Source organism: Phascolarctos cinereus, unplaced genomic scaffold, assembly GCF_003287225.1.
Source record: "Phascolarctos cinereus isolate Bilbo 61053 unplaced genomic scaffold, phaCin_HiC Scaffold_2;HRSCAF=192, whole genome shotgun sequence".
NCBI classification, from domain to species: Eukaryota; Metazoa; Chordata; class Mammalia; order Diprotodontia; family Phascolarctidae; genus Phascolarctos; species Phascolarctos cinereus.
The window spans coordinates 287,596,049-287,610,412 of NW_027555625.1; the positions used below are offsets into that span (position 1 = coordinate 287,596,049).

The window sequence follows — 14,364 nt, forward strand, 5'->3', positions numbered from 1 at the left end:
CAGGATGGAGCCTCAGGGAACATTGAAAGTTAAAAGGCAAGTCTTGGAGGGTGAGCAAACAAAGAAGACTAAGAAGGAACTATCAAACAGGTATAGAGAGAACCAAGAGACAGCAGTCTCACAAAGCAAAGGAGGAGAGAGTACCCAGGATGAGGGGGTCATAAAGTTAACCATGTCAGAAGTAGCATGGAGGTTAAGAAGTATAAAGTCTGGAAAATGGCCATCAGATTTAGCAATACAACAATCATTGGAGGGAGTCATTTCAGCCTATTAATGTGGTTCAGAAGACAGCAGGAGCTATTTCGAGGAGTTTGGATGCAGAAGGAAGAAGAGACAACAGGATGCTAGCTTGAGGGGATAGCGAGGTTAAGTGAAGTTTTGGTTTTGGTTTTCTAAGGATAGAGAGATTTCGGCATATTCGTAGGCAAAAGGAAGGAAGCCAGTGTATGAGGAGAGATTGACAATTTGAGAGAAGGAATGCTTTTCCTTAGTAGAAAGAAGAATTATCTATTCTAAAGAATCTGAAGCAAAGGAGAGAAAATGGGAGTGGGAGGAGTATTCCAGGGTTCTACTGGGGAGAGAAGGGAACTGGCCTCCATTTCCTCAGTAAAGCAGATAATAACAATCTCTGTTGAGGGGATGTACTGGAGCCAGCTACTACCAGCTTGGGAGATATTTTAAAATATTCATCATGAGCAGTTACACCTTAAAAATTGGCAAGTGCTACAAATGGTGGCTTGGCTTATTATTTTGTTGACTATCTAGTTTAAGAAAATGGTAGGGAAAATATTAACAATACAGATCAAACTTAAAAGTGTGTCATGGGTACTTTTATTTTACGGGGTAAGAGGGGAGTCGGTTGTTAAAGCTTTACCAGCACACCCCCTGGGTGTAGGAGACTTGAAGATATCTACTGTGGGGAGTGCAGTCAAATCAATCAGCGGATAATAAAGAGATTGTTGTATGTGCAGTGACAGCTCAATTGAGATTAGATAACATAAACTTGTAGCTGACCTAGTTGGCACAGTTGACTGACTTCTTCCTGCATCATTCAGCAGCACAGGAGCAAAAGCAGAGAGGAACTTGGTGGGGATAAACCAAACAAAAAAAGTACTTGTGGGGAACTATCCAGCTGCCACACACACCTCAGGGAGAAGATAGTAGGGTGGGCCACTCAAAAAGACATTTGTACAGCCTGGTTCTTCCATTTGCCTGAGGCATAAGTGGTAACAGGGTAAGGAAGGAAGGAAGGGATTCAAGGGTAGAAGATCATATATATCTGAACTAACAAACAGTAATGTGATGATTTTAAAGGGAGAACAGTGAGGCCAGAGCAGGGTTGATGGGCTAGGAAAGCAGGGCATGATGGAGTGACTGAACAGAGAATAGGGAGAGATGGAAGGATAAGAAATTATAGTCAGAAGATTGTCAGAGGTCTAGGTCATGAAGGTAGAAGAGTTATGTATGGCTGAGATGGAGTAGAATTATGTATAGGTCATGGAAGTGGAGGGTACATATGAACTGGAAGAGGGGTTTTAGTCAATATGCATATCAGGTAGGTAACCAGGTAAGAGGGCAAAGGTTTATATGGAGATACAGACATAGTCAGGTACTGAACACTTTGAGAAAGGGTGAAGATGACTTGATGTCAACCACAGGGAGTAGCTAACTGCTTACAAGAAGGATTTAGACCAATTGATATATACTGGTAGGGTGAACCTCAAAGGAATAGTAGTGATGATGCTATGATGGCAGAGGAAGAGTCTGCAAGTGACAGTGAGGAGAACAGAATATGTCTTATCCTCTTATGCGTAATGAGAGATAGTGATGAAGGAGGCAGTGTCTCTGAAACCCAGGATTTAAGGAAGGAGGCAGTGGGACTTTGCAGGCATAGGACTGGAAAGTATTTTTTGACTGGGATTTTCAATCTTAAGGCTCCTGTGATAATGAAGGTCATCCCCTCAAGGAACAGATATTGATTTAGGCATCTACATAAATAAATACACAGAGACTGAAAATATTCTGCGAATGTAGTCTGCACAATGCTCAGAGGCTTAGATCCATTAGGAATCTAGAGTCTAGAGCCTCCAGTTCCATTAGAATGTAAGCTCTTTGAGAGCAGGGATTATTGTTACTCTTTGTATATTTATCTCCAGTGCTTTGCATATCACCTGGCACAGAGGAATTGCTTAATAAGGGCTTGTTCATTGATTAATTCATTGATTGGCAAAGAGGCATTATGGAGGAGTGGATAGGATACAGAATCAGGAAGACTCTTAACTCTGTAATCCTAGGATGCTATGACCTCTGGCGATTCTGAATTGCTGCAGTGTTAGAATTCAGATTTCCTTGGAATGGCTAATCTCCAGCACCTAGCTATTTGAATCTGGGGAAGCAAAAGGAAAGTTATCAGTGGGGAACTGTCCAGCGCCTACACACTCCTGCTGGGTGACTCAGCAAGATATTGCTGCAGCTTCCTTCCATTTGCCTGAGACCTGTGGGGTTTACCTGTAGGGAAATGTTTTTAAGGCAGAAAGCACCCTATTTTCTCTAACCGTTCTACCTTGAAAATGTTTGTCTTGGGAGACAAACACCCAGAAAATAAATTATTTTTCGGGAAAGGAGGAAAGGAGAGATTGGGATCTAGGGGTGGGAGGGAGGTAGTTACAGAGTCAGAGGCAGATGGCCTTGGAGTCAGTAACACTTGGGGATGTGAACCTCAGATATTTATCAGATACATGACCCTGGGCAAGTTACTTAACTTTCATGTATCTGTCTTTGTAAAAGAGGGAGTTGGAGTCTAAGGTCCCTTCTAGCTCTAAATCCATAATCCTATGAAATATATATGTGTATGCGTATAATATATGAATCACAATGCATATGTGTACACAATGTATAGATGAAAATTGTGTATATACATTATATCTGTATCATACTGTATATATTTCAAATTCAACATTTTCTAAGCACCAACTATGGAAAGCTCTTTCACATACCTTACCTCATTTGATCCTAACAACAGCCCTGAAGGAGGAGTATAATTATTATTCTCATTTTATAAACAAGGAATCAGAGACCCAGAAAGATTTATTAATTTACCAAAAGTCACACAACTGGTCAGTTCTACAACACAGAACTTAACTCTCATAGTCTCCTGAATATCAGCCCAGTTTTTTCTACTGTACTAAGTATTCTATTCTCTACATAAAATTTTACTAGGTAAAGAATGAGCTCATCTTCCTGAGTTCAAATCTGGCCTCAAACACTTACAACCTGTGTGATCCTGAGCAAGTCACTCAACCCTATTTGCCTCAGTTTCCTCATCTGTAAAATGAGCTGGAGAAGGAAACAGCAAACCACTCCAGTATCTTTGCCAAGAAAACCCCAAACGGGGTCATGAAGGGTCAGCACAACTGAAACAAGAATGAGCTATTCACATAAACTTAAATGATAATAATAATCATAGTTAACATTTGTATAATGCTTTAAGATCTGCAAAGTGCCTTCCAAATGTTATCTCATTTGATCTCTGTGATAGCCCTTGGAGGTACATGTTATTATTATTCCTACTTTACAGATATGGAAACTGAGGGTTAATTGACTCGGCCGGGGTCACATAGGTAGTAAGTGCCTATTCACTATTTGAACTCAGATTTTGTCTTCCTGTGCCACCCCACTGTAAATAAGAATGGACAATGAATTCTCATAAGGACTTAGATGGAGGAACTGAAAGTTTAGTGACATTTTGATTTCTCTGATCTAGTAAGCATTGAAAATAATTAATATGAATGTAAATAGTCACAAGCTTAGTGCTGTGGATGGTTGATCAGAGTTAAGGTGTTGTCATCCTTAGCTTTGCTGATCCCAAATCCCAAGCAGAAAATACCTGCTCTTCACCCTGCATTTCATCCTCTGAGGTATCACATGCCCTGGCCTCTTATCTCCTACAAGGTGACAGCTTTTTAATGCCTTTCATTCCTGACCTGAGTAGACTGCTGTGTTTGTTGGCTATTTATACCGGGTCTTTTGGAAGTCTTTGAACATTTTTTAAAAATCTGGAATCACTGAGGCAGGTACGATTCAAGTCGTCTGCAAACAGTGCTTAAAGGCCCAAGCGAAGGTTCTCCCAGCAGATATGGCCTTCAGCTCTTTCAGCCACAGGACAGATTGCCTTCTCATCTAGAGGGGCCATTTTTCATTTGTCACCGGAGCTTAAATAAAAATATGCTGTGCACTGCTGGGGAATGCTGTTATCCTGAATGTGAATATATTTGCCTCTCAATTCTGGTCACAGAATCTTTCTGTTCTCACTACTCGAATAGAAAAGTATATAGCATGACCCGAGAGAAAGAATGCAGGCTCCAGATCCAAAGGGCCTTGGTTCAAATCCAGTCTCTGGTGCTTATTACCAAGGTGTCCTTGGACCAGTCATTTAACTTCCCTGGGCCTCAGTTTCCTAATCTGTAAAATGAAGGTTGGAGTAAATGGTCTTGGAGATGCCTTCTAGGTCTAGATCTACAATGCTATGGCTTAGAGACTTCAAAAAGATACTGGGAGGGGTAACAAGTCTTGGCTTATTTCTGACTGGACCCCTCCCTTAAAGACAGTATCTTCATCCCAGGTGCACAAAGAACTCTGTGTCCTGAGGGCCTGGCCAACCACCACCTCTCTCCCAAGGACTGTGGGCAGTCTTTAGAAAGTCCAACTCTTCCACCTTCTGGGGTTGTTAGTGAATTATAAAGTGCTATCGAAATTCAGTCTAGTATTATCAAAAGGCCTTTGAAATAACAATAGTCCACAATGACACACTCCTGGAAGCAGTTGGAAGACTAGTAAGGACAGCCAAATCAGAAGAAGGCTCAAGAATAATGACTGTCTAAAAATAAAAATTAATATCTTAAGAGGAAAGTGCACATATTTGGATTTGTCTTGTCCTTGCCATCTGCTTTGTGAACAGGCCTAAAAACATCCAAAAGAGGACAAAACATATGGGAAAGTGGCTAATTTTTCCCCCTTCTCATTGAAGTGCTTTGTCACTGTATAGACACAAACATTGCCTTAGGAAGGATGGGATCACACCGAATCATAGACTATCAGACCTGGATGGGACTGCGGCTCCTTAGACACAATTCCCTGTTATTTTACACTGAGGAAGGGCCCTTAGAGACCAATGTCTTCATATTACTTAGAGTTAGTTAAAGAAGCAGCTAATTGGGGCAGCTAGGTGGCGCAGTGGATAGAGCATTGGCTGTAGATTCAGGAGACCCTGAGTTCAAATCCGGCCTCAGACACATGACTTACTAGCTGTGTGACCCTGGGCAAGTCACTTAACCCTATTGCCTAGACAAAAAAGAAGAAATAGCTAGTCTAAGGGCTTTATTTTAAAGATGGGAAATTGAGCCTCTGAGAAGTAGTCTTGCCCAAGGTCCTATAGCTAGTTAATGGCAGAGCTGGAATGCTTAGGGATGAGACAATAAACCCAGAAGAGATATTCTATAAGAAAGGGAATGGTTTAGCCTGTAGGGGAAATTGAGGTTGCAGTTTAATTATGGCATCAAGTTCAATACAGTAGAAGTTCCTTGAGGACAGGGACTGTTTGGTTGATGTCTTTGTATCCCCAGTACCTACCATAGTGCCTTGAAAATCTTCTTTTTATTTATCTCCTGTGTTTTGTTTGGATCTGTGAATTTATTGATGTAAGGAATTGCTATTTGGAAACTTTCTCCAAGAGTGAGACAGGCAACTCATCTGTAACTTAGAGTGTTAGTTGCCTGGGGTACTGAGAGGCTAAGTAACTTGCTTGAGATTAGGCAGTTAGTATGGGTCAAAGGCTAGAGCTGAACCCAAGTCTTTCTTCCTCAAAGGCTGGCCCCTCTATCCACTACAATAGGTTGCCTCTCACATAGTAGGCACTTAATGAATGCTGAATTGAACTGAATTATCCCAGAGGCTGAGGAATAGACCCGAGTGAATTGTACTCAGTTACCTGGGGCCACACTTTGGGAAGGACACTGATGATCTGGAGAGCCTCTACTAGCTGGTGACAGGCCTCTGAGCTCCTGCCCCATGAGTCTCCCTTGGTGGAATGACTAAAATAAAGTAGCTGTCTTCAAGTACTGGAATTGCTGTTAGGTATAAAAGGGGAGACTTGCTCTGCCTGCCCCACCCCCACCTCTGAGCAAAACAAGCAGCAGTAGGTTGAAGGTATCAACAAGTGTTTCTAGATTTGATGAAGTTCTCTAAAAGTAGAACGTAGTAGGTCCCGCATCATTCTAAGTCTTCAAGTAAAGGCCAAAGGACCACTTGTTAAGAATATGGTGGAGGGGATTCTTGTTCAGGTATAAGTTGGATTAGATGGCCTGTGAGGCCCCTTTCACTTCAGAGATTCTATAATTCTGTGATTCTTTTGGGTTAGATATGAAGAATCCTGAGGGCTTAAGTAAAAAAAGTGGCACAGTGGATAGAGTTCCAAACCTGGAGTCAGAAAGACTCATCTTCATGAGTTCAAATATGGCCTCAGACACCTACTAGATGTGTGACCCTGGACAAGTCACTTAGCCCTGTTTGCCTCAATTTCCTCATCTGTAAAATGAGCTGGAGAAGTGAAATGGCAAACCACTCGAGTACCTTTGCCAAGAAAACCCCAAGGTCACAAAGAGTCACACATGACTGAAATGACTGAACAAAAACAATAGGTGGGAAAAGGCAATTGCTTTCTCTGCCAGCCTTTACAAAGAAGATAAACACATGACTCTTGAATGTTCCTGCATGAAGGCAAAAGGATGGACAAGAAGACTTATCCAAGTTCCTTATACTTACTAGTCATCAAATATTTGCTGAGCACACACTGCAGTGGATGAGACAAAATCCAAGTCATGCAAGGAGTGAGAGCCTGGTAGAAGGGGTCAGATTTTATACCCACACTGCTACCCCCAGAGTCAGAAGTGATAGGCACCTGAGGCATACAAACAGTAAGATGGAGCTCTCTGATTCTTAGTGAAAAAGAGGCCAGTGATAAGGAGAGATATCCCTGTCAGAGTCAAAAATTGAAACTTACATGGAAAGAAAGGCAATTTTTCACAGTTACTGTGAAGCCAATGCTGAGCGTAGAGGTCATAGCAGGAGCAGAGAGCAAAACCTGCTCATTTATGACTCAGTGTGGCACATGGGAGCATAAGACTCTAGAGCTAAAGGGAACCCTAGTGATTGTAGAATCGAACACCTTCATTTTACAAAGGAGGAGGCTGAGACCCAAAAAGGTCACATAATATGTTCAGGGTCACACAAACCCAGTATTAAAACCCTGGTCATCTGACACCAAACCCAGTGACAGAGACAGACAGAAAGACAGAGAGAGAGAGAGAGAGAGAGAGAGAGAGAGAGAGAGAGAGAGAGAGAGAGAGAGAGAGAGAGAGAGAAATTTCATTATTATAAGGAACTCCCAGGTGAGGAAATTCTTTCCACTAAATTATTATTTTAATAATAATGATAGCTAGTATTTACATAGTGCTTTAAGATTTGCAAAAATGCTGTACATATATTTAAGTCAGCACCTTCCCTTTGAAGCTCTCAGTCTTAGAGGTCTGCTTAAGTAAGAACACTGAAGTAAATGATTTGCCCAGGGTCAAACAAGCCCTGTATTCAAATCCAGGTCATCTGACTCTGAGCAGAATGCTCTTTAAAAATTTAGCAATATCTTTTGGTTTTCTTTAGTGTAAGGAACTCCCAACAGAAAAAACTCCCTCTATCAATGAAGGCCAGCACATTCTCCTCAACTTAGTCTTAGAAACTTTAGTTTAAGACTAATTAGTGAAATGAGAGGTTAAGTGACTTGCTCCTCCAGGTCAAATAGTTCCCTATACCAATTAAATCATAGGTCCAATCGATATTCTGTTTTGGTTTTAGATCCTCTGCATTTCTGAATATTTCCCTACCCAAAAAGACACTCCTTGTGACAAAGAATAAAAAAATAAATAAATAAAAAGAGTACCCTATTTTGAAGGTGAGTTCAGCAAAACTAATCAGTGCTCCAATCAAGAGTCTTCAATGTTCTACATTCCTAGTCACTCTGCCTTTGCAAAGACAAGGAGAGGCACATTTTCTCCTCTCTTCTCTGGGGCCAAGCTGGTCATTACAATTAAATATCACTCTGTTTGTTTTGGTTGGGAGTAGGGGGGAGTTGCTTTATTTTTTCCCCACTGCATCACTGAACTGAATGCAATTTGAGCTTGTGTCAGGCTTAGCTTCAGCCTCAGTCTTTTAAGGGAAATGGTGAATCCACATTGATTGAAGCATTTAAAAATAGACTCAGCCAAGCATTAGGAGCTCCACTAGAAAGAACAGCCCTGTACTGACAGCAGGATGCACTAGGTAGCTCATTTCCATCTTTTCCATCTGGTTCTGAGATGTTGATGGGAGCCCCTCTCTCCTAGTGGCTTTGGGCCTCCAACTAAGTGTGGGCTGAGAAAGAATCCCCCCAAACCACACAGCTACACAGAACTATGCAGTAAGACTGTGTTCCTGAGAACTTGCATGCAAAGTGAATTGGTATAAATCAAATCGAATTTAAAATGCACCAGGGAAACTGCAAACAAATAATGATAATGTTCTGTGTTTCTTTGGCTTTAAATTTGACAAAGCTTTTTCACACAGAGCATCTCATTTCATCCCCTCAGCCCCAAAAACTTTGGGGGTTCAGTGAGGCAGGAGGTTTTATCCTCAGATGGGGAAACTGAGGCATAGATCACATGGTAAAGTGGAAGCAAAGCTGGGTCTTGAACTAGGGGCTCAATGCTCTTTCAGCTACCACATGGCATACTACAAGAAACCTTAAAGGTATTGCAGTTTGGGGTGCTGGGAACCCCAACAATGTGGTTTAAGGTTTCTGGGAACCCCAAAATATAAGGGTACAGGGGAGAATCAGCCTGGAAAGAATTCAAGCACTAGAGCCTTCTTTCAGTCAAAGTAGCAAGGTTTATTGTTGCCAATAGGAGCAGGGAGATTCCTAGTGAATCTGCAACTTAAATGTGAATGACACTGATGCTTATATACAAAAGAGACAGTGGGGGCAGCTAGGTGGAGCAGTGGATAAAGCACCAGCCCTGAAGTCAGGAGGACCTCCGTTCAAATAAATCTGGCCTCAAACCAAACACTTGACACTTACTAGCTGTGTGACCTTGGGCAAGTCACTTAACCCCAATTGCCTAAAAAAAAAAAAAGAGAGAGAGGGAGACAGTGAAGGGATCTGAATGGGAGTCCAGGGGTGGACCAGCTGCAGCAGTGAAAGGACTATCAAGTAGGTGACCAGATGGGATTAAGGAATGGTCAGTTTATGCAAGTAGTCCGGGGTAGGCTACAGTATGACAGTGAAAGGAATGTCAAGTAAGATAATTAGGTGATCTAGGTGGGCCAGTTGACTTGGAGAGAGGCACCAAAAGTGAATAACAACTCCCTTAGTTTATCAACTTTGCAAGTTTGGATTTATTCTGTTTTCCTAATAAAGGCCTATTTCTGTTGGCTTAGCTGGAGGCCACTGGTCTGGAAATAGCCAGCCATAGAAGGCCCTTCTTCTGATGGAGAAGCCAAGTTATGACTGTCGTTTCCCCAAAAGCATCCGTGGAAGGATGTCGACAGCTCCACTGTAGGTAGCTCTGGACTTGCAATCAAGAAGACCTGAATTCAAATCCCACCTCAGACATTTTCTCTAGGCAAGTCACTTTAGCTCAGTTTCCTCACCTGTAAAATAAGGATAATAGCACCTTCTTCACAGGCTGTCGTGAGGAGCAAGTGAAATAACAAATGTAAAGTGTTTCACAAAACTTAAAGCATATTATAAATACCAGCTATTATTAAATTAGTGGGAGCCACTGGAAGGTATAGCGGATAGACTGCTGGACATGGAATCGGAAGACTGAAGTCCAGATCTGATCTCAGACATTCACTACCTGTGTGACTGTGGGAAGGTCACTTAACCTCAATCTGCCTCAGCTTCCTTTTCTGTAAAATGGAGATAATAACACCTACTTCTCAGAGTTTTGAGGATCAAAAGAGATTTTATATATATATATATATATATATATATATATGTATATATATATATATATAATATATATATATATATAAATATCTTTACAAACCTTAAAGCACTATATCAGTGCTAGCTACATTTTTATTAATTAGCATTATCCTACCCCTAGCTCTCCCATCCCCTTCCAGATTGTCTTCTAGTAACCCTGTTACAATGACCCTTGCATGGAAAAAGAAAAACCGAAACTTTGCTTTTCTACCACCCCCTAAATTGAAATAGTGAAGTATCCTAGTAAGAAAGAACACTAACCAAGGACTCCGGAGTCCTGGGTGCTCATCCCACATCTGCCAATAACTGCCAATGACATCGCACAGTACACCCTAACCAATACCTCTCTCATTTACAAAATGGGTCACATAATCCCTGCCCTGCCTACCTGAGGATCAAATGAGATGACAGATATAAAAGAGCTTTGAAAAGTGAGAGCCAGAAAAATGTGAGAGATTGTTTACTGGAAGTATATATATATATGATTAAATGATTTGTCTAGGGTCACACAGCTAGTAAGTGTCTGAGGCTAGATTTGAACTCTGAAAGATGAATCTTTATGACTCCAGGTCTGCCAATCTATACACTGTACTACCTAGTGGCACCCTCTACATACTGTATATACCTAGATATTTGATGTACTTTATGTACTTATTTATGTTCTTAGGGGAAGCTAAGTGGTTCAGTGGACAAAGTGCCAGCCCCAAAGTCAGGAGGACCTGAGTTCAAATCCGATATCAGATCCCTACTATCTGTGTGAGGGTGGGCGAGTCATTTAACTCCATTTGCCCCAGTTTCCTCATCTGTAAAATGAGCTGGAGAAGGAAATGGCAAACCACTCCAGTATCTCTGCCAAGAAAGCCCCAAATGGGGTCACAAAGAGTCATACTCGACTGAAATGACAACAAAAGATATTTATGTGTTATATTCCCCATTTATGCACAAGACCAGAGAACTTTTGGGGGTTGTTTTTGTTGTTTTATTTTTGCTTTTCTTTGTATCCCCAAGTGCATAGCACAGTACTTGGTACATAGAGCTGAATAAATGCTTATTGACTGACTGACTGACTGATTTCTAGACTTACTAGCTGTGGAATTTAGGCAAATTACTTAATCTCTCTAAACCCCCATTCATAGGATCATAGATTGAAAGCTGGAGGGGACTTGGAGGCTATGCTGTTCAACCTCTATCACTTTATTGATGAGAAAACCAATGAGAAGAAGGGACTTCCCAAAAGTCATCCAGGTAGCAAGGGAAAGACCTGGGATTTGAACCCAGGTCCTCAGACTCTAGATCCAGTGCTCTTTCCACCACCCTATAAAACACTAGTATTAATAATTTCACCACCAAATTCCTAGAAGTGCCATGATACTAGTTACTAGATCAAGCTTGTGCCCCCATCTCTCTTGGCAGAGGTGGAAGACAATGAATGTGACATAGTATCTGTGTTGGTAGATAGGGTGTTTAGTTGTGCTGCACATGTTTTGCTCCTTTTTTTTTATTCTCATTACTTATAAGGGCTGGTTCAGAAGGAGGACAAGGAGGAGGGATATGTGAGCTCCTTGAGGGCAGGAATTTGCCTCCTTTTGTGCTTCAGCACTTAGCACAATGCCTGGCACATAGTAGGTACTTAATAAATATTTATTGACTGATTGAAATGTAAAAACGAAGTTTTTGTTATCGATAATGTTTTATATTTAAAAACAAAATAAAATTAAGCTTGTGACCTCATGCTCTATACCCTTACTCAAGCTAAACCCTTATTATTAGTACTATCAAGGAAGACAGATTTGTTCCTGATAGCATAAAACCCCTTTAACCTACTTTTGTTTCCGCATCGGCCCTGGGTGAGTAGCTTACTTCTGGAATAAGGCATTAACTTTGCTCATTTCTCTCTTTTGCAGGTACGGGACCTATTTATGCTACAGACCCATTCCTGTACATGTTCCTGTTAGCACTGCATAAGCTTATACACTTGTTAGTAAACCACTGATGGACCTCAGTATCCAACACTCCTCAGCCAAACACAAAATGAACCTATTTCAGTCCTTGGTAAGAACTCATATGTCCCACAGACAGAAAAAGAAAGACTGAGAGAAGCATGAAAAATTCTACATGGAAAAAAAATCATATTTTTGGGGAAGTTACACAAAGTAGACCACCTAAAATAAATACATCTAGTTTCCAAATAAGATGATGTGCAAGCCTGCTCTATGCACGGCTTCAATGATTTCTCTACTTCAATGTCACTTTCTTTTCTAAACTCTTCCTCCGATTCTTCATTTTGCACGAACTGTTGAGCAGTTATCTTTATGACAATATGTAAAAATGTGGGGTCCAAGCCTTTCGGATGAAGGGGACTATTTTTAGTAGACAACTGTGTTTTGTTCTGGGTTTGTTTTTTGTTGTTTTTTTGTTTTGTTTTGGGTTTGGTTTTTTTTACTTCCCCTTTCTGTTAAGATTTTTCTTTTTGGATTCAAGTAAATTATTTCTTTGGAGACATTTTGATTAAAAAAAGGCACATCTTATCATAATTAATATTCACTGTCAATAATATTTATTTTTAAATAAAGATTGGAAACAAGGTAAGACATTTGTTTATAAACTGTATTGTATATTGCTGAATAACAGTTGAATAAAAAAAGACTTTGAAATAACATTTCTACAGCAATGTATGCATTTTCAAAGCTCTTCGCCTCTGCAGGTCAGAATTCCCATATCACCTGGACTCTACATGGAGATGCCTGCTCTCCTGGAAGCTGTGAGCACAGGACTCAGGCCAGGAGCCAGGTGAAACCAGTAGTCACCACTTGCCTTTAAAAAGGGCCTCCTGGAGGTTGTCTATCCTGGGTCTTTTAGCCGAGTGTCTTCCTACGAAAAGGGAGTGAAAATGAGCACAAAATCATGGGTCTGAAGAAAATGGGACTCCTGAGAAGACTAATGAAAATTAAGAACAAGCTCCTCCCTGCTATAGTTAAACAAACTGATTTTTAGCCCCACTTAGATATTCTTTGTCAAGCTTGATTCACAGATTCTGCTTGCTTTCCTCTTGACTCAGAGAAGCAATTTGAAAAGATGGTCCGGCTGATTCTATACCTGTATTATCTATGGATCTGGAAATGAAAAACTTTGAAATTTCCAAAATCCTTGAAATGAATAGATTTTAGGAGTATAAGATTTTTCCCTTTAAGAAAATCTGAAAAATTGGAAATCATATATCAGGAAGTCAATTATTATTCAGATTACCAAAGGATCTACTGTGGATTCCTTTAAAAATCTAAATCTCCTGATACATTTAGATTTTAGATATTTGTATAGCTTCTATTATGTAAACAAAGATACACCCAAATTGCAGTAACTGGGAAGGGAAAGGGAATGCAAAAATGAGCCAGCAGGATTTTAAGTAAACCAGAAATATCCACAAGCTACTGATGAAGTAAGGTGCCCGTAAACAGGGCTCCCCATTTCTGGTTAATAGATTAAGTTATTTCACATTTCATCCATATTGATCAGTAACAGCCCAGCTATAAATTTAATCATCTTGTCTTGTTGATAAAGTGAATCTGTCCAGAAGGATCTTTTTATAGTTAACTTGATACTGCAGTAGGGCACTGTCATGTTAAACAGCTGCCCACTGTGCTTGAAAAGAGTAAGGAAGAGTACAGGTGCTGAGTTAAATATAGACACTCTATACACCATGTACAACAAAAGTCGAAAACCCAAGAACAGTAATGCAATTTTTCCATTACGATCAATGCCAGGCTCTTCATTACAACAGCAGTAGTTTGGCCTCTTTCCCCTCAGAAATGCTGGCAAAGTGCAAATACCAAGGATGTCTGAGTTTGGTTAGCTGGAGAGAAAAGCAGAAGCGACAGTGGTGGGCTGGTCTGGAAGAGTTTTCATGCTTACAGTTTGGGCCAAGGCAGATTTCCAACTTTGCACAGTGATTAGTCACAAGTGGCAGTCCTGTGCACAAGACACAGAAATAAACCAGCTGAGCCTTATCCCAGGAGACTAACCATCTTTCTCAAACTCCTTTGTAGAAGGGAAGTATGAGCAACTTTCAGGAGCAAGGTCCTAAAGTTAAGGAACTCCATAGCCTGCCTTCTGTTCCAGGGATGCAGACATAGTGGCCAAATGAGAAAAAGTGGATTAATATAAGGAGATACCTTATGCTAATGGCTAGACTGCTGGTTTGTATTGAAATCATTTGTCCAGAATACCCTGGGAACATATGGAATCATGTCCATCACACCTGTTATATCTGGAGACCTGCTGAGTCATATCGG

General features: G+C 40.7%; 1 protein-coding gene across 1 annotated transcript in view; it reads left to right on the forward strand.

Moving 5' to 3' along the window:
- VSTM2B (V-set and transmembrane domain containing 2B) overlaps window positions 1-12,664 on the forward strand; it is a 53,882-nt gene extending 41,218 nt beyond the window's left edge. Inside the window, 1 exon segment of the mRNA XM_078150093.1 lies at window positions 11,980-12,664. Coding sequence (XP_078006219.1) covers window positions 11,980-12,068 — 89 coding nt within the window. The 3' untranslated portion in view covers window positions 12,069-12,664.
- The last annotated feature ends 1,700 nt before the right edge of the window (window positions 12,665-14,364 follow it).